Source organism: Kwoniella pini, chromosome 9 (genome assembly GCF_000512605.2).
Source record: "Kwoniella pini CBS 10737 chromosome 9, complete sequence".
Lineage (NCBI taxonomy): Eukaryota > Fungi > Basidiomycota > Tremellomycetes > Tremellales > Cryptococcaceae > Kwoniella > Kwoniella pini.
Window position 1 is genome coordinate 831,053 of NC_091724.1, and position 23,889 is coordinate 854,941.

The 23,889-nt window shown below is 37.3% G+C and overlaps 11 protein-coding genes across 11 annotated transcripts; 6 read left to right on the plus strand and 5 right to left on the minus strand.

The window, feature by feature from the left end:
• Positions 1 to 544: 544 nt before the first annotated feature.
• Positions 545 to 3,905, plus strand: I206_106557 (uncharacterized protein; the record flags this gene model as incomplete). Its single annotated transcript, XM_019159244.1, has 10 exons — positions 545 to 2,104; positions 2,178 to 2,376; positions 2,439 to 2,619; positions 2,689 to 2,855; positions 2,914 to 3,035; positions 3,094 to 3,199; positions 3,266 to 3,428; positions 3,500 to 3,601; positions 3,693 to 3,806; positions 3,872 to 3,905. The coding sequence occupies 10 exons, from the start codon at positions 545 to 547 to the stop codon at positions 3,903 to 3,905; spliced, it is 2,748 nt and encodes a 915-aa protein (XP_019007916.1).
• A 1,049-nt stretch (positions 3,906 to 4,954) lies between these two features.
• Positions 4,955 to 6,168, minus strand: I206_106558 (ribulose-phosphate 3-epimerase; the record flags this gene model as incomplete). Its single annotated transcript, XM_019159243.2, has 5 exons — positions 4,955 to 5,064; positions 5,218 to 5,493; positions 5,684 to 5,866; positions 5,997 to 6,066; positions 6,133 to 6,168. The coding sequence occupies 5 exons, from the start codon at positions 6,166 to 6,168 to the stop codon at positions 4,955 to 4,957; spliced, it is 675 nt and encodes a 224-aa protein (XP_019007915.2).
• Positions 6,169 to 6,488: 320 nt separating this feature from the next.
• On the plus strand, positions 6,489 to 9,140 carry I206_106559 (pre-mRNA-splicing ATP-dependent RNA helicase PRP28; the record flags this gene model as incomplete). The annotated part of the gene is made up of 6 exons (XM_019159242.1): positions 6,489 to 6,557; positions 6,667 to 6,859; positions 6,916 to 7,414; positions 7,547 to 7,848; positions 7,935 to 9,046; positions 9,117 to 9,140. The coding sequence occupies 6 exons, from the start codon at positions 6,489 to 6,491 to the stop codon at positions 9,138 to 9,140; spliced, it is 2,199 nt and encodes a 732-aa protein (XP_019007914.1).
• Positions 9,141 to 9,649: 509 nt separating this feature from the next.
• Positions 9,650 to 10,879, plus strand: I206_106560 (uncharacterized protein; the record flags this gene model as incomplete). Its single annotated transcript, XM_019159241.1, has 2 exons — positions 9,650 to 10,321; positions 10,490 to 10,879. The coding sequence occupies 2 exons, from the start codon at positions 9,650 to 9,652 to the stop codon at positions 10,877 to 10,879; spliced, it is 1,062 nt and encodes a 353-aa protein (XP_019007913.1).
• A 504-nt stretch (positions 10,880 to 11,383) lies between these two features.
• On the plus strand, positions 11,384 to 12,253 carry I206_106561 (uncharacterized protein; the record flags this gene model as incomplete). Its single annotated transcript, XM_019159240.1, has 1 exon — positions 11,384 to 12,253. One exon carries the CDS (start codon positions 11,384 to 11,386, stop codon positions 12,251 to 12,253), a length of 870 nt encoding a protein of 289 aa, XP_019007912.1.
• A 90-nt stretch (positions 12,254 to 12,343) lies between these two features.
• I206_106562 (uncharacterized protein) lies at positions 12,344 to 13,323 on the minus strand (the record flags this gene model as incomplete). The annotated part of the gene is made up of 4 exons (XM_019159239.1): positions 12,344 to 12,357; positions 12,413 to 12,638; positions 12,691 to 13,048; positions 13,127 to 13,323. 4 exons carry the CDS (start codon positions 13,321 to 13,323, stop codon positions 12,344 to 12,346), a joined length of 795 nt encoding a protein of 264 aa, XP_019007911.1.
• A 377-nt stretch (positions 13,324 to 13,700) lies between these two features.
• I206_106563 (uncharacterized protein) lies at positions 13,701 to 14,887 on the minus strand (the record flags this gene model as incomplete). The annotated part of the gene is made up of 4 exons (XM_019159238.1): positions 13,701 to 13,842; positions 13,923 to 14,182; positions 14,247 to 14,622; positions 14,709 to 14,887. 4 exons carry the CDS (start codon positions 14,885 to 14,887, stop codon positions 13,701 to 13,703), a joined length of 957 nt encoding a protein of 318 aa, XP_019007910.1.
• A 471-nt stretch (positions 14,888 to 15,358) lies between these two features.
• Positions 15,359 to 16,986, minus strand: I206_106564 (polynucleotide kinase 3'-phosphatase; the record flags this gene model as incomplete). The annotated part of the gene is made up of 6 exons (XM_070203346.1): positions 15,359 to 15,608; positions 15,670 to 15,958; positions 16,071 to 16,155; positions 16,211 to 16,462; positions 16,521 to 16,855; positions 16,935 to 16,986. The coding sequence occupies 6 exons, from the start codon at positions 16,984 to 16,986 to the stop codon at positions 15,359 to 15,361; spliced, it is 1,263 nt and encodes a 420-aa protein (XP_070059447.1).
• A 220-nt stretch (positions 16,987 to 17,206) lies between these two features.
• I206_106565 (anthranilate phosphoribosyltransferase) lies at positions 17,207 to 18,681 on the plus strand (the record flags this gene model as incomplete). Its single annotated transcript, XM_019159236.1, has 4 exons — positions 17,207 to 17,341; positions 17,401 to 17,694; positions 17,758 to 18,135; positions 18,196 to 18,681. The coding sequence occupies 4 exons, from the start codon at positions 17,207 to 17,209 to the stop codon at positions 18,679 to 18,681; spliced, it is 1,293 nt and encodes a 430-aa protein (XP_019007908.1).
• A 161-nt stretch (positions 18,682 to 18,842) lies between these two features.
• On the minus strand, positions 18,843 to 20,797 carry I206_106566 (uncharacterized protein; the record flags this gene model as incomplete). Its single annotated transcript, XM_070203347.1, has 4 exons — positions 18,843 to 18,951; positions 19,024 to 19,602; positions 19,683 to 20,471; positions 20,535 to 20,797. 4 exons carry the CDS (start codon positions 20,795 to 20,797, stop codon positions 18,843 to 18,845), a joined length of 1,740 nt encoding a protein of 579 aa, XP_070059448.1.
• Positions 20,798 to 22,482: 1,685 nt separating this feature from the next.
• On the plus strand, positions 22,483 to 23,802 carry I206_106567 (uncharacterized protein; the record flags this gene model as incomplete). The annotated part of the gene is made up of 4 exons (XM_019159234.1): positions 22,483 to 22,568; positions 22,628 to 23,324; positions 23,409 to 23,551; positions 23,625 to 23,802. 4 exons carry the CDS (start codon positions 22,483 to 22,485, stop codon positions 23,800 to 23,802), a joined length of 1,104 nt encoding a protein of 367 aa, XP_019007906.1.
• Between the last annotated feature and the right edge of the window lie 87 nt (positions 23,803 to 23,889).

Genomic DNA, 23,889 nt, shown 5'->3' on the forward strand with positions numbered 1-23,889 from the left:
TGAATGTGTCTATATTGTGACTTTGTTTGAGATTTATATGATTTGTAGTGTCTCTCCCTGCTAAGGAAGGGATCATACATATACATCACTTCGAGTAAAGGAGTTAGTTAATAAGGGGAAGAAGGAAGACTACATTTCATAATCGAGAATATTGATTTTTGATCAGACCGTTATTCCCGATAGAGAACGTGCATAGTATCTATTTTTGTAATTTTTGTTTCATTATTTGAGCATATCATATCTTGGACTGTCCACTTTTATTGCTGTACTTGAATAATGAGAGAAAGAATATCAAGTAAAGAAGCCATAAATCATTTAATGATATAAGCCCGCGTCAACCCTTTTATCACCGTACAAGTTAGTGTTAGTGATAACCTACTATACTTTACTACAGTGATCAGCCAAACGGGCCGAATTACCCACCATACCACAATCGACATTTACTACATATCATACATCTCAAATCATACCACTATATTGTGGTTCATTCAACATTCAGTCATTACTTCTAACAACAGATTATCCCCCTCTTCCCCCCGGTCTCATGAGCAGACATCATCAAGAGCACTTGTCTTCTCCTTCAATATACCATCATATTCAAAACCCTTCAAATAGTACAAGTACAATTAGTAACGCATTAATCGATCATCCATCTTCTTCGTACCCACATTCACAGTCACATATTCAAGCAATTTTATCACCTCCTACTCCTACACATACGGCTGAATTATATTATCCTCCTGAAATTGATAGATTACCTAGTATACTTCCACCTAGAGCACCTTCTTTATTTCAGCCTCCTCCACCAAGAGAAGATACAGGTTACCGATTAGAAAGTAGAGGTAGAATACCTGCTATACGTATACCTCCTGTACCATATAGGCGAAATAGTAGTCAATCCAATAACAATCAATCATTACTTGGTGATCCTACAAGAAATAATAATTCCTTAGTAGGTCCGAATTCTCCATACGAGCAACCATTATTACCACCTATATCTGCTTCAACAAGTTTAGTATCGGATAATCATAACACGTCTAAATATCATTTAAGATCATTAGGATTTAATAATAATCAACCTAGTCCATCTACACAATCTACTAGTCATTCTAAATCACCTTACGCAAGTGGATTTTATAATTTATCATTATCAAATCCACTTTCAGCTGGATCTAGTTCTACAAATACAACTTATTATCATTCTGAAGAAAGAGGATTACGTTCACCTCATCCACCTTTGACTGCAAATACAAATATAAATTCTACATATCAATCTCACCTTTGGCCTCATTCCTATAATAATACATTGTTATCTTCTCCACATAATTATACTCACTCTTTATCACATTCAAAATCACCACAACGTAGAGAATCGATCGGAAGTACCGGCCGAGGTAATTATCATTATCTAAACAACGATTATCCAAGTTTACCTGGACCTTCTTCACAACCTCATCAAAGTCCAAGATATCCGGAGTCACCTTATCAGACATACGAACCTTCTATCTCTAATACACCATATTTACCTCCTCTAATTCATCATCATTCAATATCTGGTTATCCTAACTCTGTTTCTAATAATAACAATCCAACTTCTCCAGTTCATATACCACCTCCATTAAGATTCAGATATTCCATCTCTCCTCCAGTTGGAATTCAAGGTTTAGAAAATATGCCTCCGAGAAAGAAATTAACTGGAGAGACTTCTATAATGGGATCTTCAACTCCACGTACAACGGTTTCTTCCGCAACTGGAGTTACTGGATCAGCTAGTGTTACGAGAAGTGGTAGAAAAGGAGTTAATGGAAAAGGATGGACAACAGAACATACTTATGATTCAGTTGGACAGAAGAAGGAAATTATAGTTATTGATGATTCTCAATCACCTATGATTCAACAACCTATTCGAAAGAGAACAAGAGCTCAAGTCGCTGCTGAACAAGCTCAAGCATACGCAGCATCTCAAACGGGTAATAGTTTATATAATGGTCATATCAATGGACATTCTACCACGAGTCTAAATTCATCTACAACAAAAAAGAGGAAAGTCGACGAAGGAAGTGAACATGGTAGTGTTAAGAAGGTTAAGGGCAAATTAGCAAGTGTAAGCCATTCATTCTCATTATCACTCACTAAAACCAATATCGTAGTATGATGAAAAGCTGATGAATTCTTAGACCGCTACTTCGGCATCTGTACAAGCTACAGGACAGTCGTATAACCAACATTACGTACCTCCTCCAAAACAAGCTGTAACAAAAGCACAACCCGTTCCTGTTCAAACTGGACCACCAGGACATTCGTCAACTCAACCGGCATGGGATGATGCAGAAGGACATTATATTGTTAAACCGGATGACGTGATCGGTGGTCGATGTGAGTGACCTTGACTCTGTAGAGTCCTGTTTAATTCTGATAAAGCTCCAATGTCAAAATAGATAAAATAGTTCGGTTGTTGGGTCAAGGTACATTTGGTAAAGTAGTAGAAGCAAGGCATATTGAAACTCGTCGAAAAGTAGCGATAAAAGTTATACGAGCTGTACAAAAATATCGAGATGCAAGTAAGATTGAAATTAGAGTATTGGAAACTCTTAAAAAGAACGATCCAAGGAATGATAAGTGAGTACACGACTTTACACGAATCAAACATAATGAAATCTGATTTTTTTGTTTTTTTTTGTTTTTTAGTAAATGTATTCACCTTGATGAATGCTTTGATTTCCGTAATCATCCATGCTTAGTTTCGGAATTATATGGAATGAGCGTATTTGATTTTTTGAAGCAGAATAACTTTCAACCGTTTCCTGAAAAACATATACAGGATTTCGCAAGGAGTCTTTTAAGGAGTGTAGCTTGTAAGTCAAATTATAATTCGATTTGCGGATCAAATATGCTGACAATGGAGCTTGTTAGTCTTACATACCCTCAAATTGGTTCATACAGATTTAAAACCTGAAAACATCTTGCTTTGCTCAAATGAATCGAGATTACAGGGACCTAGAACAAAAAATTCAAAAGCGAAGTCTATACTAAGGGTAAATATCATTTCCCGAGTATAGTCTGTAACAGAAGCTGATTGTTTGACTGTCGTAGAATACGGAAATACGCTTAATCGATTTCGGATCTGCTACTTTCGAGACTGAATATCATAGTTCCGTCGTTAGTACGAGACATTATCGTGCACCTGAAATAATATTAGGTAAGTTCCCATCCAAGTTTGCGACATTGTGAGTCATAGAAAATTGGCTGAATGTATGAGAAATAGGTTTACCGTGGTCTTATCCATGCGACATGTTCTCGATTGGTTGTATTTTGGTGGAATTTTATACGGGAGACGCTCTATTCCAAACTCATGATAATTTAGAACATTTGGCAATGATGGAGGTTGTTATGGGTAAATTCTCACAAAGGATGATTGAAAAGGGGCGGTATGTCTTTTCGCTATTACTGTTATATAAAAGTAAGACAGGAAAACTGATTGATGTGAATGATTTGGTAGTCATAAAAAACCTGAATTTTTTAGGGGTAATAAAATCGATTTCCCAAATGCTACGGTGTCGAAAGCAAGTAAGAAGTATGTTAAAGGTATGAAGAATTTGAAGTGAGTTACTTCGTACTTCTCATATATTCACTTGAAATATGGGCGTTCTACGTTTGACAAAATGAAATAAATTGCTGAGTCTTCATTTTAGGGATATAATAGCGCCTACAACGAAACATCAACAATTATTTTTGGATTTATGTGTGAGGTTATTGGATCATGATCCGGACGTTAGAATAAAAGTACATGATGCTTTACGGCACCCGTGAGTATTGATAATTGACTTGAAATTGTGGAGATTAATGCTGATTATAATTTTATATTTAATAGATATTTGAATGAACCTATTCCTGATCCTTTATAGATGATTTCTTTGATGTATGCCCATAAATGATTAATACTATATAATAACCAGATATGTACTCCTCGTGAGTCTGATAGATCCTACTCATACTCTCCGTATTCATTAACCTATACTAATTGCTATTTAAAGGACAAATCTGAGATTCAACTTCAATAGCATATATGCTTACGGCCGAGCTCAATTGCATAAATTACAATGTCATATCATGTTTTTCTAAAAATCAAAGAGTTTTCCACCATAATCACAATATTACTTGTCTTTCTGGTTTTTTTTAAAAAATGTTTGATTCTCTTTTTTCAACTTTTTTTTTTCTTGTCATTTAGGGAATTTATTTTGTACGAATCAATATGAATATGAATATGAATAGCATTATGAAAAATTTCATTTTCTATGATTTGAATAAATTATTAAAATAATTAAAATTTTATGATAAGAGAGATATTTTGATATTGAATTGAAAATATGTTAAAATTTAATTTGATGAATCAAATATATCGATTTTTTATTTTTTGAATGATTTTAGATTTTTTGAACTTTTGTATCGTTAGTGTTATTTACAACTTATTACCTTCTGAGAGGATATAATTTGCGATTTGTGTTTTTGTGTCAAGTAGGCTGATTACCTTTTGAGTAAATTTTCAATCTGAACTTTATTCTCAATACCCGCGATATTATGGGATAGAAAGAATTGAAGTGAAGGAAGTTTCCAAATAAAATAAAAAGAGAATTGGCTTGATTCTCGAAGGGGAAACCAGTAAAAATCACTATATCAGTGCAAGTCTGAAAAGGTATTGTAAGTATGTAGATGAATGTAATTATAATCAAGGAGATAAGTTGAGGAGGTATTGGTTAAACACATAAAATCGTTTGATAAATTTCCAAATCGATCTTGGAACATGTATATTCATTCTACACGATCCTCAAATTACACAAAACCTCCGACTATACCATTCTCCATCGTAGTATCTCATCCAATACCAGTCGAATCACCTTCCCAAAACATCGTTATTCATTCATTACTTTTCACTTCGATTCAGTCAACCCGATCATTATTTTTGTTGAGCAATAACATCATTAACACTATTTCTAATATCTAATATAGTTTGTTTGGGATCTTCTGCTCCGAAAATAGCTGTTCCTGCTACGATAACATTTGATCCTACGTTTCGAAAAAATCAAATGATATCAGCTTTCTAACTCTATGCTAGTTTGACATTCCGCTTCGTCCTCAAATCATCACCTCTACGCTTAATTACCTTCAAACAGATCTTACAATGATATAAGATTTTAGAATCGCAGAGAAACAACTTACCTGCTCTAGCACATTGACAAGCATTACCACTTCCAACTCCACCATCAACTTGAATATTCTTTCCTGGGAATCTAGCTCGAAGCTCTTTAACTTTTTCAAGACATTCAGGCTTGAATTTTTGACCACCATATCCTGGTTGTACAGTCATTACTAATAGCATATCAACTGAATTACCTAAAGAATCCGTTATAACGCTTGAAGGGGTTTGAGGTGATATAGCGAGTCCAACGAGCATTTTATGTTCTCTGATTTTGGCAATTACACCTTCAGGATCAGCTGTTGAAAGAAATTGGATTCGAAGGGGCGGAGAATGGGGTTTTTGAGATGGTCATATGGATAGATTCAGTAATAAGTGTGAGATCGAGAGCATGAAGAGCCAGTAGAATGTAGTATTAGGAATAGGAATAAGCAAACAATGGTCAGTATGATATCCAACTGGTAATACGAAATACTCGAATAAACCCACAAGTAGCTTCATAATGGAAAGTATAACTCTTTCCTCCAGCTTGGGCGACTTCAGGAACCCATTTAGCAGGATCAGCAACCATCATATGACAGTCCATAAATATATCTGGAACGTTCTTATGGACCCATGTAAGGATTGGTGCTCCCATTGTTATGTTAGGTACGAAATTACCGTCCATGACGTCTAAGTTTCGATTGTTTTGTCAGCTGAGGATTTCCGTACACTCTGGTAATATAGGCGTATAGATAGTCAGGTGTGAGACAGAGAGCTCCAAAAGGGTGCAGAACCGAACAACAGACTATATGACACTCACCCATGTGTAACCAGTCACAACCATTATCGATCATCCGTTGACATTCACTGGACAACTTTGAAAGGTCACTCTGTAAACATCACCTTGTCAGCTGAGCTTCCATGACAAGCAAGAGTTTACAGAGATGATTGCTTACAGCAAGGACTGAGGGAGAGATTATACACTTTGACATGATGGTGATTGCTTTGTGAGATATATAATATGGCTAATGACAGAGCTGTTATAAGAAAAGTCAGAAAACCAAAAGAAGTCTTGAATATATATCACAACGTCATCAGTGCAATGCCCTCTCCGAACTCTCGGTCCGATCCCAGGAACACACGTGTTGATTATTTCGAGATGAGCAATTTATTCTATTTTATCCCAGAGTCATACTTAACACGCGTATGAGACGAATGTTATTGCCACCCAAGCTAAGTTAGCAACTGATCCCAAGCTTAAATACATACTAGATTTACTTCACTCCTTCATTGGATTCATTCATTCCTCAAGATGGCAGGCCCTCTCTCAGTAGATGAGATATTAGCCAAGCAAAAGGCAGAAAAAGAAGCTGCTTCCAAGGTATGTTATTCACCAATCCCTGCTTCATTCATCCAATATCTCGGCATGAAAAATCGCTCATCATGATTGGAAGAATAGGTCAGCTAACATGTTACGTCCTATTTTATAGCCCAAGTTCTTGTCCAAAGCGGACAGGGCCAAAATAGCGCTAGAGAAACGGCAAGCTGAAGTGCAATCGCAGACGGGTCGAGAAGAAGCTGAGCGTAAACAACGTATAGAACTGGAAAGAGCTGCTGAGGAAGAAAGAAGGAGAACGGAAGCAACTAGGTATGGTGCTCAAAATGGAGATGGAAGAGGATCATGTAAGCTGCCCTTATTGTTCTCATAAAAAAGATGGATCAGCTGACTTGGTATATAGATGATCGATATGGACGACAAGATTATGGTCGACAAGACCAACGATTTAATAATGGAAACGGATCGAGGTTCAACACACCTTCCGGACCAAGGGGTAATGCTCCTCCTTCCGGACCAAGGGGGATGAGGGATTCACCCCTACCGTATAACGGTAATGGAAATGGTACTGGACCCTCAACACCATCACATACAGCTGGATCATCTACACCTCAACCTAATTCACCTGGAGATGTAGCTTTACCAACGGATACCGAGTTGAGTGCTCTAAGAGCAAGATATCTAGGACAAAAGATTGATGGAAAGAAACCTCGTCTTAGAAAAGCGAACGATAAGAAAGTGGTATTTGATTGGAACGAAAATGATGATACGACAATAGTAGAACGGGGAACCTGGTCAAGCGACATCAAGCAAAAGGGTCCCGGTGGAGCAATGTTTGGTGGAAGATTAGCTGGGTTCGATGAAGGTGCAAATAGACGAGGCAAAGAGGCTAACATGGATAAGTAAGTTGACATCTTTCTTCCTCTTCATTCCTACTACAATTGCCGGTCATACCAGTGCAATAGCTGGGTTCTACGCCAAACTGTCCACTTCTGATGAGTTGAGATGTATGCTAACGCGTAACCTTTCTATAGTCACGCAGATGCACTTGAACGGCGCCGAGCAGGCAAGGGATCTAATGATGATCGACACTGGTCGGAGAAACCATTGCACGAGATGAAAGACCGAGATTGGCGTATCTTCCGGGAAGATTTCGCAATCGCAGCACGAGGTGGTAGTATACCTGTTCCTCTCCGGTCATGGAAAGAGTCCAATATACCGTATAATATATTGGACATCATAGGAGAGATCGGATATTCGGACCCTTCGCCCATTCAACGTCAGGCTATCCCAATCGGTATGCAAAATAGAGATCTGATCGGTATCGCTAAGACTGGTAAGTTGTCGTGATGTACTCGTCATCATCTTGGCCTTCTGTGTCCTCGCGCGATGCATTGCTGATTCTCGTTCTCTCCCCTTCAGGTTCCGGTAAGACAGCCGCGTTCGTCATACCTATGCTGGACTATATCGGACACCTTCCACCTTTCACCGATGAAAATCGACACAAGGGTCCATATGCTCTAATCATGGCACCAACTCGAGAATTGGCTCAACAAATTGAAGGAGAAACTCAGAAATTCGCCAAGCCATTAGGATACAATTGTGTCTCCATCGTCGGTGGTCGATCTGTGGAAGAACAACAATTCAACCTGCGGAATGGTGCTGAAATCGTCATAGCTACACCCGGTCGTCTACGAGATATGATCGATAAGTCAATGTTGGTCATGTCGCAATGCCGATATGTGGTGATGGACGAAGCGGACCGAATGGTCGATTTAGGTTTTGAATTGGATTTGAACTTCATCTTAGATGCTATGCCTGCTACTTTTATCAAACCTGCCGATGATGCAGAGATCAATCAGGCGCTCAAATCGGGAGAATGGCAAGGTTGGAGAGTAACCACCTTGTTCTCAGCTACGATGCCTCCAGCGGTCGAAAGGCTAGCTAGGAAATACCTTAGAAAGCCAGCGACTGTTACGATCGGTAATGCAGGAGAAGCTGTAGATACCGTTGAACAACGTGTAGAATTCGTACACGGTGGAGAAGATAAGAGGAAAGCTAGATTAATAGAAATATTACGAACAATAGGATTACCACCACCTATGATAGTTTTCGTGAATCAGAAGAAAACGGCAGATATGGTTGTTCGTTATGTTCAACAAGCTGGATTATCAGGAACAACTTTACATTCTGGTAAATCACAAGAACAAAGAGAAGCTTCTCTTCAAGCTCTACGTGATGGTCAAGTAGCAGTTTTAGTTGCTACCGATTTAGCTGGTAGAGGTATTGATGTTCCGGATGTTTCTTTGGTTATAAATTGGCAAATGTCAGATACTATCGAAAAATACGTTCATAGAATCGGAAGAACTGGACGAGCGGGTAAAAATGGTTTAGCAATCACTTTCATATCGAATGATGATGATGAAGTCATGTATGATCTAAGAGTGGAAGTGGAGAAATCGAAAATGTCAAAAATGAATCCTGAATTAGCGAGACATGAAGCGGCTAAGACAAAGGTAACTAGGGAGATGAAAGTGAGTTCAGCTGTAGAACTCGTGTAATTCCAGTGGTATGAGTTTGAGCTAATGAACTACTTTGTTGTAGAGGAAACGAGATGACGATGAGTAAACCTTATCGACTTTTAAAGATTGGAAGACATGTGCCGGATTGTATCGTGAAAAGGTATTCCAGAAATGGACAAATCACACAATATGTTACTCTCATGCTTGAGGAGAGAAGTCAAACGGATTATGTATATGTACTAGTGTTCAAAACAGTAGTTATAAACGTTCATCATGCATATGTGTATGAATTTTCTTATAGTATATTTTCTCAACCACTGCACTAGGCAAGAAAGAAGAGTCTACAAGTAACCTGATCACCGGCTATTATGCCACGCGGATTAACCTTAACGTTATCGCTATGACATTACAGGTCTACCTCATTGTTTTCGTAATTCTGGCGGTGTTCTATGACTTTCACCTTGCTAAGCATACTTGTAGCCAGACTAAGCTGTCTCGGGTAGAAGCACCGCTCTGATACCATGTTCGCATACTAGAAAGTTACATCATCACAATTATCGTTCTCAACACTTGAACTCTTGACGACTTCACCGCGGTGTGATAAAATTCGAAATCATGCCAGATTCATTAGAAACAGCCGCTTTGAACGGTTCATTATTCACATTTGATCAAAATAATCCATCTTCACCTACTAGATCAGAATCTTCATTATCACCTTTAAATACAGATGATGAATTAGGATCAGATTTATCAGATAATAATTCATCAAATAAAATAGGTAAAAGAGGAGATATTTCTGGAAAAGGTGTACCTAAAGTTTATAATGAACCAATTGAACATGATGGACCTCAAACAGGACCAAAAGGTGTAATTGAAGATCGTAAATCATACCAAAAAAATCAAAGAAATGAAAAATCAAAAGAATTAAATGATTTAATATTAAAACAAAATAAAAAAGCTATAATTGGTTTAACAATTCATGAAGAAGATTATTTAAGAAAAATAGAAAAACAAAAAAAGGAAGAAAAAGAAAAAGAAGAAGAAGAAGAATATAATAATGAATTAAAAGAATTGAGAAAAAAAAGAAAAGAACAATTAAAATTAAAATTAAATTTATTAAATGGTAAATTAGAAAATGAAAGTGATAATGAAGAATTTGATGATGATGATGATGAAAAAATAGAAAAACAAATTAAAAAAAGAGGAGGATTAAAAGAAATTGGAAAAGAAAATTTTATAGATTCTGTTGAACAAATTGGATGGGTAATTGTATTAATATATGAACCTGTAAGTTCTTCATATGATCTTATGAGAAAACATTATGTTATTACATCTTTCAAAAAAATCATATTATAATTGAAGTATCCTATATCTGATCCTACATCCCATTCTAATCATTATACAAATTTCACTCTTAAATAAACGCTAATTCATATTAATATTATCTGATTCAAGGATATTCCACGATGTACTTCCTTAATAGCATCTTTACTTCATTTATCTTTAAATTTCCCTTCAAACGTGATAATACCTGTATCATTATACAAAGCTCGTGCAACATCATTACAATTTTCTTTATTACCACCAACAACAACAACAACGACAATAATAGAAAAATATGAAGATGAAATACCTCTAGGTAAACCTGATTCTGATGTTTTACCTACTTTACTTGTTTATAAAGATGGTGAATTAGATAAAAGTTTCATTCGAGTAGATTGGGATGTTGATGAGAGTGGTATAGAAGGTTTATTAAGAAAAGAAGGTATTTTACCCTCTCTATACAAAACAAGTTTAAATAAGCGGAATCCTTTTGACGATGAGGATGATGAAAATGAACATTAAGCTAAGGTATGTCCAATATATAGAAAAATTAGATCTCAAGCACAATAATGTCATATGTAACGAAATGTAACGCCAATTTTCAATACAGGAATTCAGATTGTTCTGGTTCATAGGGAAAATGTAATATTTCAAGTATGTGCAGGTTGCAGACTATAAATGACCGCTCCGTTGACATCAGGCTTAAAAGGTTGCCGAAAAGAAGGAGACTTTTCGCAGCTCTTTCTTATAGAGTCTGCGTCAACATAGTCGGGTATTCCAATTGGGTTTGAAAGCTCTGCATGCATCTATCGCGACCTCTTAAATCGTCCATATATGCATTGAGCGATGTTTTGATCTAATCATGAATTGAGGACCGGTAAAAGGCATCATTTACCGGATTACGACTCTATGTTCGGCTGAACGGTCATATAAACATAGTCTTACTGTTTTATTGGAATTCTTGTTCATTCGTATGTCGTGTCAAGTAGCTAATCGTGCTCATAAATATATATCTTATAATTTAAAATGACCACTAATTCCACACCTCCAGGTTTTATTCGTTTAAATTCATCAATAAGTCTTCATGAACCTTCTCAAATTCAAGGTGAAGAGGAAAATGATAATAAATTATTAATATTATGTTTATGGATGTCAGCTTCTCCTAAATTAATTTTAAAATATACAAATGAATATTTAAAATTATTTCCAAAAATTACAATAATTTTAATTGAATGTAAAATATCAGAAATGTTTTATAAATCAACTTTTAAACATAATAAATTATTAAAACCAGCTTTAAATATAATTTTAAATGAAAAAAATAAAAATAAAAAAATTATTGCAGCTATTTATTCAAATGGAGGATCATATAATTTAATTCAACTTTCTAAACTTTTTTTAAAAGAAACAAATGATGGTGGTAATAGTCAATCTTTATCAATCAAATCAACTTTATTAGATTCATGTCCTGGTTATTCAGATTTAAAATCTTCAATTCATGTTATTTATTCAACTTTACCTTCTTCAATTACTAAATCAAATTTTTTATCTACACCTACATGGTTAATTATTTGGCTTTTAATTAAAGGTTATCATTTGATTTACAATATTTCTGGATTGGTTGATCCTATTAAAAAAATCAGAAATGATTTACTAGATACCAATTTATTCGATTTAGGCAAAGCCAATTCCAGGAATACAAGGACATTCATTTATAGTCGTGAAGATGAATCTGTATCATACAAAGCAGTTGAAAGATTTTCAGATCAAGCGGAAAGAAAAGGATGGATAGTGAAAAGGGAAAGATTTGAAGGAAGTAATCATGTTGCTCATGCTAATTTGGATAAAGAAAGATATTGGGGCATAATAAAGGAGGCCTTGGATACTGATGCGTAGATGCATGCTACATGCAGGCCGTATCACGTATCGTGATGGATTGAATCCGGTTTCAATAACAAGGTGTTACTAAAGAATGTAGAATGCCCTTCATTCGATTTTGCCTATCACGAAACATCACGTTATTAACTTCAACGTTTGATCGAATAATAGACTCACCCATGAGCTTCATAAGCGAAAAGAAGCCATCAGCTATTTCGCCGAGATCGGTCTTGAAAGTTCCTCCCGGACCATGCTGCGCTCGAGACAATGCCCATTTATACTCGTCCGGTATTGCTTTAAACGATTTAAAATTCCAGGTATACAGATTCAGCAGAGGTATACTGGGTACGTTCTCCACTGTCTTTACTGGATCTTTAAAATTCGCTAGTGCCTCCGCGCTCGCCTAAGCCGAACTCGTCAGTCATGTGCACTCGCAGACCGGATAAACAGCTCACATTTTCGTCGCATACCCATACATAATTTCCACTGTTTCGGATTGCAAAGGCCACCATACGGGGCTGATCTAGAGAACATCCTAACTTGAAAATATCGAATGGTGAATATGCGTGATCGTGGTACCATTGGTATACAGCAGTCGTAAGTTGCTGGGTCACCATTGGAGCGTCATATTTTCGTGCAAAGCTGACAAGGCTGTCGTAGCCTTGTAGTTTATCGGTAGGAGGAAATATGGGTTTTCCGTGGCAGACAGCCAGGAACATCGCCAACGTACGAGAACCCTCGAACGTTTTATCGGTGAGGGAGACCTCTCGACTAGCGTTGTCGCCGATTATGAACATGTCTCGGAAAACGGTACTTGGTTTTCGCAATCACGTCAGCTCATCCCCAGATTTACACTCTTACCATAGGTAGTAAACGGAAGTGTCTGCTTACCTTGCTGCTTTCAGAACGTAGCTACTCACTTTGAACTGATAGCCGTCAGACGCTACGAGTGTGACGTCAGCTTCTGGATCTTGGTAATCTTTGTTATATTTATTGATTTTGGTGGGTGATTTTGCTTTCTTCATCCCCTCATGTGAGAGGTCATCTGATGCCGGGCGTTTTGGTGACAAGCTGGAAGATTCAGGCATTTTTCACGGGGTGGTCTAAACCCTTCTGGTCTCAATCAGTATGGTATACTATATTTTGTAGTGATTAGACAAGACCAAATGGGGATCGTGAAAGATTGAAAAGACGGATGAAAAGATAAAGAAATTCCCAATGGAGGAATACTACATGAACCCTAAGTCAACTCAGCACATTGCGAATTGCGCTTTGACCGGTTTGAACGCTCTGACCGTCGTTGACCAATCCAGACCATAAAAGGGGACCTTGCGCACAGACCACGGTCACCTCTGCATTTCCCTGATGCTCCGCATTGACTCACCTACATCGTCCTGCTCTCTATCCGATGTATCATCCTCGTTTACACCAGCAAGCTGTCTGATTCATCTCGATGAAATTGCTCTCACAACATGCATGAGAAGGCTCTGTCCTCGACGGCTCCGAATTTGGAGTCCTTGAGATGGCGTACAAACATGAGAAAATCTACTTTAAATTGACCTGATAAATCCACCCCAGGCGGTGTTATACGATCTTCATTACTGGATCTGAACCATATTATTCGAAGCTACCACGAAAGTATTTGATCAGGTTTGAAAACAAAAGCCGAAACAAATCAATGACCTACTCTTCGCGCTCCTTGTAGTTCTTTGACATCTTTATGAGATGCAAAAAGTCATTCGATACCTTCTTCCAGTCAGTTTTAGAAAGTTCTTTCTCATTGATTTGATTATGGGTTGCTCTAATCAGAGCCCATCTGTAAGGGCTAGGCATTTCGTCGAGCTGAGCTTCGCTCATACCACTAGGGTCCAAAAGACAAACTCGCGTCGTTGGGTTTACCGTTCGTAAACGATCTGTAGCTACAGCTTTCGCCTCATCGGTCGTATCCTACAACACATATACATCTATTAGCGATGAGATTCACTCCTCAAATGATCAATCTTTCAGATACAGATAGAGCCCAAGTTCTACCGCCGCATGAGCGAATCGCCATTGCTGCTAAATCAGGTGATTCCATATTATAAGCGATGACGAAGATACCAAAGGGGCTTATGAGCTTGCTGTATTGCCATTTATATAACAAGGAAGATAATTGAGATAAGACCAAATTGCTTTCGTATTTCCTAGCAAACTTGATCAAATCTGAGTACGCTTCTATCTCATCCGTGTCATCCGACTTATACAGATCAATCGGTTCAGGTATAGCTTTTCCACAACAAGCATCGAGAAACGTAGATACAGTATTTGAATTCTCAAAATCCGGATCGGTAAGGTTGACTTCTGTGTTATCTTCATTCCCAACGGCTAACATGTTTCGAAATACTATGCTGTTGACAAGAATAATTTTCTCGTCAGCTCGCTGACTATTCACCTGGGTCATATGACTGTGTAATATGAGACGCCAAAGACCTACCTGGATGCCTTGAGAACGAAGCTATGTACTTTAAAGTATACTCCATCCGAAGTTATGAGTGTGATATCAGCTTCAGGGTCGTTATAACCCTCGTCGTATTCAATGTCCACAGGGGTTTTGGCTTTCTTGGCATTCGAAACATTCTCATCTGATGGGGTTGAAGCTCGCTTGAGAGTCATATTGATTTTAAGCAGAGGTGCACTGAGTCGGAATGTGATTACGGCAACGATAAGTATAATAAAGAGCAATAGGAAGAGTTAGAAGAAGAAAGAAAAAGAGATGAAGTTGCCAGGGACCACGTTTGACGCTTAGACCACTTATTGTTTGAAGGGTCATTCGGGTGACATGTGCGTTCTTCCTTATTTATGTAATCTCCTGACGCTTCACCATGCTTCAAATCTTCCCGCACTTTACGATTAGAAGTTCTTGCAGGGATTGCGATTAGAGCGAGATTCAGTTTTGTCTGGAAGATTCTTCGTTTTATGAGAGAGAGCTAAAGATCCTTTATGGCCCTGACGCGATGATTAAATACGCCAACGGACTATATAGCTCGAAGCCAGTGAAACTATTACATGCAACATGATATACAGTGTTGCACCCATGTACTTACACCCCTGAAATATAGTATAGGTCACTCCACCAGAATATACCTACCTTTTAGGTTCGAGCATATACATATCCCATTTCTTGCGTTGTTCCTCTGATCCTTCAAAATGAAAATTCACCCCTCTAATCTCGTCAAAACCTTCATCAATTGACGGTTTCTCAAATGCTACTACGTACGATCCGAATGCTGACATTGGTAAGAGAGTACGAGGAGGTTCGTTCGCAGGACCATAACATGCACGATAGATATTGTTGTGTTTCGCAAGTTCGATAGGACACAGGAAATGAAATAATCTGCGTAACGATATCTTTCAGCTTTCGGGTCTAAAAGGTGGATGGAAATCCTGATACGCACCTGATAGGGATTTTTAATTTCGTAGACAGCCTTATCCAATGAGCTCTAGTTTCTTTATTTCTATTGGTATTATCAATTACCACTTTTTTGCCCTCCGTTAAGAATCCTTCTGCAACTCTCAAACACCTATCTCGAGTACCCAGTAAATCTTGATTTATATGCTCGTATCCCTCTGGAGCGAAATGTTTGCGAAAGAAGGATGATTTACCAGATGCTGGTGGACCTACGAATAAAACTATTTCCAGCATCGAACGAGTGATTGGAGTATGCGAGGGGATGATGTGTGGAACTGTCCTAGATAAATGATGAGCGTACGTTCATAACCAAAAGCAGAGCACTCTGGGTGATCAAACGTGATTACTAGCGTGATTCAGAGAGTGAGACTGAAAGGTTTGACTTACGAGATGCAAGACTGCCCAATTTTGCAGGTAAGAAGCCAATTGGTGGTTCCGGAAATTTAGGTCGAGGATGTTTTAAGAAATGTTCCTACCGATTAAGAGAGTATCAGTTCCACTCAAGACGGATATGCAAGCAAACATACTTCTGGGGTAACAAATTTCAACCCAACATTCAAAGCGAATTTGTAATCCGTATCACCATGATCTTTGCCTACTGAACCTTTCGCAACTCTACCAGCTGCATCACCAACGAATACTGAATTTTCAAGATCAATCTCTAAACCTTTATCCTTATATAATCTCTCAATCACTTCGTACATTCCTATTCCAGGTTTCCTATAAGCGTCAGTTTTTGATAAAGCCGCCAGTATTCGTATTGGGACATCTTTCGGAATCTATTGTTTCCGCAATTAGGTATTTTCACAAACACATTATTTGTAATCGATTTCATACCTTTGCTGCAATTAAGGATAATTTCGCTCTCCATTCTTGCCGTATCTTATCTCTTTGATCACCTTGATTTGAAATAATTATTAGATGTCGACCTTTTTCATGTTCGGCTTTCAACTTTTCCGGTACACTAGGATGCCACCACATCCAATCGTCTCTACTTTTCGGGAATTGTCCTCCTAATCTAGGTTTGATTAGGGTTCCATCGAGATCGTAAAATGACACTGGGATCTTCTTGCTACTTGAATGAGAGGAGGAAGAAGAGGACGGAGAGGCCGAAGCGAAAGGGTCAAGATGCGTAAAGTGAATGAGCGTAGGTGGGGAAGGTTGAAATTCGCCTAAGCTTTTTTGGGTTGCACCAGTGAAGAATGGGTGAGCTGAAAAGATTAGCGAAATCCCAGTAGTGCTGTGACTCACGCTTCTTGGCTGGGAGTTCTGCATCCTCTGCAGCTCTCTTGACTCCTGGCATTTTGGGCCTTCCAGAAGCGGCTAGTATGTATCAAAGAAAGTAGAATAAACTCGCGTTGATGTCATCTTCAAGGAGGTTATTAACAGAACGGAATCAAATTATTCTTCGAAAACATCAACGAATGGTGCCTGATATACGAACGAATGAGTAGTCAAAAGATAAAGCTCATCTAAAGTATTCCATGAATGATTCTCTTTTTGGCTTCAATAGCTAAGAAGAAATGTCAACCGAATATACTCCAGATACCTTCAAGGTGCTTCTTAAGAAACTTGTTCAAACTCCAGACGAGTTCACACCGGAAGATTGCGCTCAATGTTTTAGGCATTTGTGTGTTCAGGGAGCTAGTGATGCTCAAGTGAGTTCGGCATACTCAATCTCAAGAGCTTTACTAACGAGGCTTTTTTTTTTCCAAAGGCCGGTGCTTTCCTTACTGCTCTCACGCTGTCAGGCTTAGAGTCGTCGCCTGATATAGTGGCGGCGTGTGCTTCTGTACTTCGTGAACATGCAATATCAGTAAAAGACTTGATACCTGAAGTGAAAGATCAGCATGGACATGGAATGTGGGATTACAGGGAATCCGATAAAGAAGGAGATGGTTATACTGGATTAGTAGATATAGTAGGAACAGGTGGAGATGGATGGGATACATATAATGTATCAACAACAGCGGCTGTTGTTGTTGCTGGTGCTGGAGTGAGAGTTGCAAAAGTACGTCATACTCCAATCGTCAGTGAAATACCTAAACTCAACTAAATAAGTGATCACGAATAGCATGGTTCAAAAGCAGCCACTTCAACTTCCGGTTCAGCCGACCTTCTTCTCTCTTTAGACTGTCGATTGGCTTTTCCCGTTTCAGAAGTTCATACTTTCCTCGAACACTCTCCATTCCTTTTCCTTTTCGCACCACATTACCATCCCTCTTTGGCTCACATTGCTCCGATAAGGCGTAGTCTCAATTTCCGAACTATCTTCAATGTACTTGGTCCGCTCATAAATCCCGCCAGACCACAACGAATGTTATTGGGAGTAGCTAAGAAGGAATTAGGAGATACTTTCGCAGAAGTATTGAGATTATTGAACGTTGAAAGAGCTTTGGTAGTATGCGGAAAAGAAGGTTTAGATGAGATTAGTCCAGCAGGTGAAACTTGGGTAAGTCAGCTTCTTAATTTTTCAAATAAAAAGGTAAAATTACTTATAAAAATCTATTAGACATGGTGGTTGGAAAATGGTAAAATTACAAAAAGCGAAATTCACCCAACAAAAGATTTCGGACTTCCCCTTCATTCCCTCGCTTCAGTACGAGGTGCAACTCCCGATTTGAATGCTCTAACATTTCAAGCTATCATGTCTAATTCATCCGCACCATCACATCTTTCCTCACCAATAGATTCTGATTCGCCCTCTCTTGACACCATTCGGGATTATGTCTTGCTCAATGCAGCTGCGTTGTTACACGTTTCCGGAAAAGCGAAATCTTGGAAAGAAGGTGTTGAGATCGCTAGGGAAACTATTGAATCTGGTGGAGCTCAGGCTGCTTTCGAAGGTTTCCGAGATGCAAGTAAGAAAGCTATGGGTGAACATGTTAATGAGATGACTGTTGAAGATGATGGTGGTATAGCAGCGAAGAATGGGTACGTTAATGCTTGGTTAAAGGAGAAAGGTAGAAGTAGAGCCAATTCCACGAAACAGGAGTAAGGCTAGGCGATACCCTGCTCTGGTAGAAGCAGATGATGAGCGTTTATAGAAGCTATTGTCCATGCATTTGAAGCTAGATGTATATTATAATACGCTACAACTAATATATTCTACATTGTTCAGAAACGCCATTTTCAAGGGCATCATCGAGAAAGAGAATCCTATAACAGAACTTCATCAATCAGATCCTGACATTCTTGCCAGAAACCTTCGATAACACCACTAGGGAAACCATTCTTATCGTAACCCAAAGAGAACCATAATTTTCCACTAATACAGATTGATTGATTAGCAATTTGTTGCATACCTGTCTTTTGCTTATAAAGGATGAATAAAACTTACGCAAAAGTATATGCGAAAAGTAATAAAGCACCATTACGTTGTCTTGAACCAGTTGTAAGACTTGTTAATTGTAAAGAAGGAAAAGAAGAATGTTTATACATTCCATCAAGATTACCTAACATTGATAAACCCATTAAAGCTTTTTGTGAAATTTTTCTTTCTTCAGGTATAATAGGTGTATTTTCAGGTGTAGGAAGTTGTAATGTTTGAGGTGGATTTTTTTTAATTATTTCTTCTTCTTTTTCTTTAGGTAAATTTAAACCTAAACCCAAACCTATATTTGAATTTTCTTCAATTTGTTTATCATCAATAATAGCCCATTTTATTGCTCTTTCTTTTCTAATAATTGATGTATTTCTACTTCTTGAAACTACAAATGGTGATTTTACTGCTTTTATAGTTTGATTTTTTGTCATTTTTGCTCTATGCCAAAATAATTCGGATAAAGTTATTGTAGAAGGTATTAAAGTTGGTAAAACTATATTAAAATATCCTACAGCAAGATGAAAAAAACTTTCAAAATTTTCAGAAGTTGAAGGTAACATATTTGGACGAAGATTTAAAGCTGAATATATCAAGCTATTCCAACAAACATATAATAATTCAATTTCAATTTCAAAAATTGGTTTCATAACAAAAAAGTGATGGGACTAACTCACCATGGATCAAATTTATCAATAGTTTTTCTTGACCAAGCAATATTACAAAGAGCAAAAACAGCATGAGCAATTGTTACTCCATTTTTCTTACAATTACCTAAAATCATTTTCGTCTTATCTTTATCATATGAGATTGTAGGTACAATAGTTTGTCTAGGTAACTTATCTTTATTAGTTCCAAAAGATTGTCCACCAATCAATTTTTTTTCTAATCTATTCAATTCATCTTTACCAATTATATTTGCTAATTTACTTCCATTTCCAATGATTGGTAATCTTTCTTCTAAACTTTTAGGTATCTTAACCTGTTGATTTAGATTTAATTTTTCTTCAATAAGGTCTATAATAGATTCAATAGATGAATCAGATCCTAAAAGAATATAGAATTCATTCATAAAACTATGTAAAGCCATTCCATCTCCTAAATAATGAGTTGAACATAACATAATTTCATATTCAACAGTTTCATTAATTTGTTTAATTTCCTTTGTTGAAGGAGCTTTAACTACTAGATAACCCAATCTTTCGTCAGATAGAGTTCGAGGACCATTTAAATAAGTATCAATTATATCTCTTTCATCGGTTAAGTAAGAAAATCGTTCAGCCGCCATAACGAGAGCTTCAATTAACGAAGTAGGTCTGGTAGGTACGAAATGAATATTATCGTATGAGTGAAACTTGGTTGTTGAAGCTAATAATGGATGCAAGAGTAATTGGTAGGCCCAAATATGAAGAATCCTCGAAGGTGAAAGTTGAGTTGGTGAAGCTAGCAATTTATGATGAACATACCTATCGTGAATGAAACAGTATTGTCAGTTCTTGCGTATACCAGAAGAATCTTAAGATACTCACATGTCATTGACGCCATCCGCTCGAGAAGGTAGGTAATATGAAATTTCATTGTCACTTAATTTTCTACCTTGATCTTGAATTTGTAATTTCTCAGACAAATCATTTTGAACGCTCTCAAACTCAAGCTCGGGAGTTTGAGGAGGAGTTAGCAAAGCCGTAGATGCATAGTGTACTTTAGGATTAGAAGGTAATTTTTCTTTTGTGAGAACAGGAGTAGAAGAGTCGGTGAGGGGCGTATAAGGCGGTGTGAGAGGCATTGACATTCTGAAAGAACTTGAATAGTCTGCTTGATATTGAAAAGATGGACTAAAGGGTGAAGAATATTGTGGAAATGTAAATAAATCACTGCTGTTTCAAAATCGTTCTGATGGCCTATAATGGCCCGCTTGACTGTAAAATCCGATTGTAACATATACACACACAAAGAAGGACAGGGAAAAGCGCTCATCATCGTAAGAGGTTTTTGATGTGCCGACAACGCATTCTCTTTCTCATTGATATCTTAGGCCGAAGAGTGGGATTTGTTTCACTTTTCGTACTCCCGCAGTGGTCTAGTGCTTTCATAACTGACTTGAATTCCTGATTTCGTTCACACAAATACTTACGGACCAGCCGAAATTCATTCGTAGATCTGAAAGATTATTAATGCTGTGATATTCAAACTCTTTTTCATTCCCGTTTAAACCAATTTGCGTCATTTGTTCTAAATATTAGATCAGGTGATTGAGCGGGGTCTCCTTTAACTCATGATGATTCCGCACTGATATTGAATTACGCATTGTATCTGTATTCGCATCGTATATGATAATTGCGCAAGTGGCTTTAAGGAATCTAACGAAATGAGGCTGTGAGGACTATATTTTTATATACGAAGAACAAGGTAGTATGTATATACCGGGTAGACTAAAATTCAATCCCGCTTCGTGATTCCTATAAAAACCCTTACCAGAAGAATGAATAACCAGGTTCGTAAATTACGGGAAGTTTAGTAACCACCTGTCAAGTCAGGGCAATTCATAGTAATCTCTTCCCGCTATTTTGGATCCTTCTTAACGCTTACACTAACAATTTTCCAAATCGCACTTACGATGATTCTGATAATCAAATTCTCCTACGGGAGTGATTATTCATATTCGTCTTAAACCTTATCACTTGGCTGTCTATCAGATATCGACCTGAATCAGGTTTCAATCCTCTTCTTTGATCTCCTACTCATTATGTCTTGTAGGAATTCGAATTTCCCCCGATACAGGTACGTTTCGGTAAAGGAATGTTTCGGGTGAACGCCCTGATATCTAAATTCTTTCAGTCTTGGCATACGTCAGAAAGCAGCTCGAATTGCGTAAAAAAGGTTTGAATCAAGAAAAAGAAGCTTACATACGATTATTGTGAAAAACCTCCGATCTCAAAACTCTTATTTTGAGTATTCGAAGATTCGCAAGCTATGATTTTGGAAAAGCTATGTATGAATTCACACGATCATAGAAATAACGTATTTAAGATCATGTGAATCTTTTCTTTATGATCGCACACGACTTCTAAAAATATGTTTTAACCAAGACTGATTTTAGACGAAGGCACTGCGGGATTGACCTTTACGTTGCGGACAAGTTTCACTATTGTTCTTTAATCAGAAGTCCCGCTTAATAATCATCTAGAGTTCTTTTTGAGAAATTCATCCACAAAAGCAACCCTACTCGCTTCCGGGCTTCCGTTTACTGACATACGATAATCCGAAGACAATAGATTTATGTACTTTCTTCCCCAACGAATTGTCTGTAAAGAGTCAATATATTTTCATTGGCTTCTCTCGCAACAATACAATCCGCTTTCGCATAGAAGAAATAGATTCAAGTGTTAAATCTCTTGTGGGAAGAATTTGCGAATCACACTGCAAATCTAGTTTTGGTCAATTATCTGAAAAGCAGCAGCAGCAAGAGTCATCACGATGGCAGCTAACGATCAGCCTCCAACATGGAAAGTAGCCGGTGTAGTAGGATTTTACATGACCGTTGCTCTGATTATGGTAATGACGTGAGTAAAGCAACATATGATATTATTTCTGCAAGCTTATTGTTAATTGTTGTAAATAGTAATAAATGGGTTTTATCAACATCTTCATTACCACTCACATTCCTTTTACTTCAATTAGCTACATCAGTATTACTTTTACACCTTTTACCATTATTTTACAATTATACACCACCAAGATGGACCAAATCAACAATATTAGCTGTTGTTCCAGTTTCAGTTGTTAATGTTATTGGATTAATTTTTAATATTTATTGTTTAAAATTAGTTGATGCTTCTTATTTTCAAGTTGCAAGAGGTTTAACATTACCAATGACAGTTATACTTCAAAGTTTAAATAATGGTATAAAACCTAATGGATTTACAATAATTTCATGTGGAATTGTAATGTGGGGATTTACTTATTCTTTTTTACCAATTCCTTTTACGACAACAACAATTAAATCATCATCTATGAATGAAATTGATATTTATGGTATAGAAATTCAACAAGAAAAAATTCAATTAGAAGCACCAATGGCAGGAATGTTATTAGGTATTGCATCTGCTGCTATGGTTGCTATACATGCTATTTTAGTTAAACAAGCTTTAAAAAAAGTTGAAGGTCATACATTAGATTTAGCATATTGGCAAAATGCTTTATCTTGTTTAGTTTTAATTCCTGGTATAATTTTTTCAAGTGAAATTAAAGATTTCGCTAAAATGATCATTGGTGAACAAGGTGATGGAAGAGCTTTTATAATTGGATGTGGTGTTACTGTGAGTTCTTTGAAAAAATTGAAAAAATTAAACATTTTCAAACCAATAAGTGATACTTGTGTGTTGATATTTATACGACATTAGGGTGTTGTTGGATTCTTAATTTGCTTAGCCGGATTATTATCTATCAAAGTCACTTCTCCTGTTACTCATATGTTCAGCTCAGCAATGAGATCAGTACTTCAAACAATGTTAGGTGTATACATATTTGGCGATATTCTGAATTCGTGAGTATTTCATTCATGTAATTTTCAAATCGAAAAGATGAAGCACATTACTGATTCCCGAAATATCGTCTAGATCTCGAATAATGTCAATTGTACTCATCATCATTGGATCATGTTTATATACTTGGAATCAATCAAGATCTCATTCTCCTAAATCTCCTCTGCAGGAAGATCGAAAGAGATTATTGACAGGTCAAGAAAAGCTTAACACATACGCGAATGATCCTGAGAAAGGTGAAAGAAAGGATTAAATTTTGGACAGAATCGATTGTTTTATACGCTAGCCTTCGGTAATCAAGGCCTAGCTAGTTCTTCAGTCATACTGGTACTTTATCTTG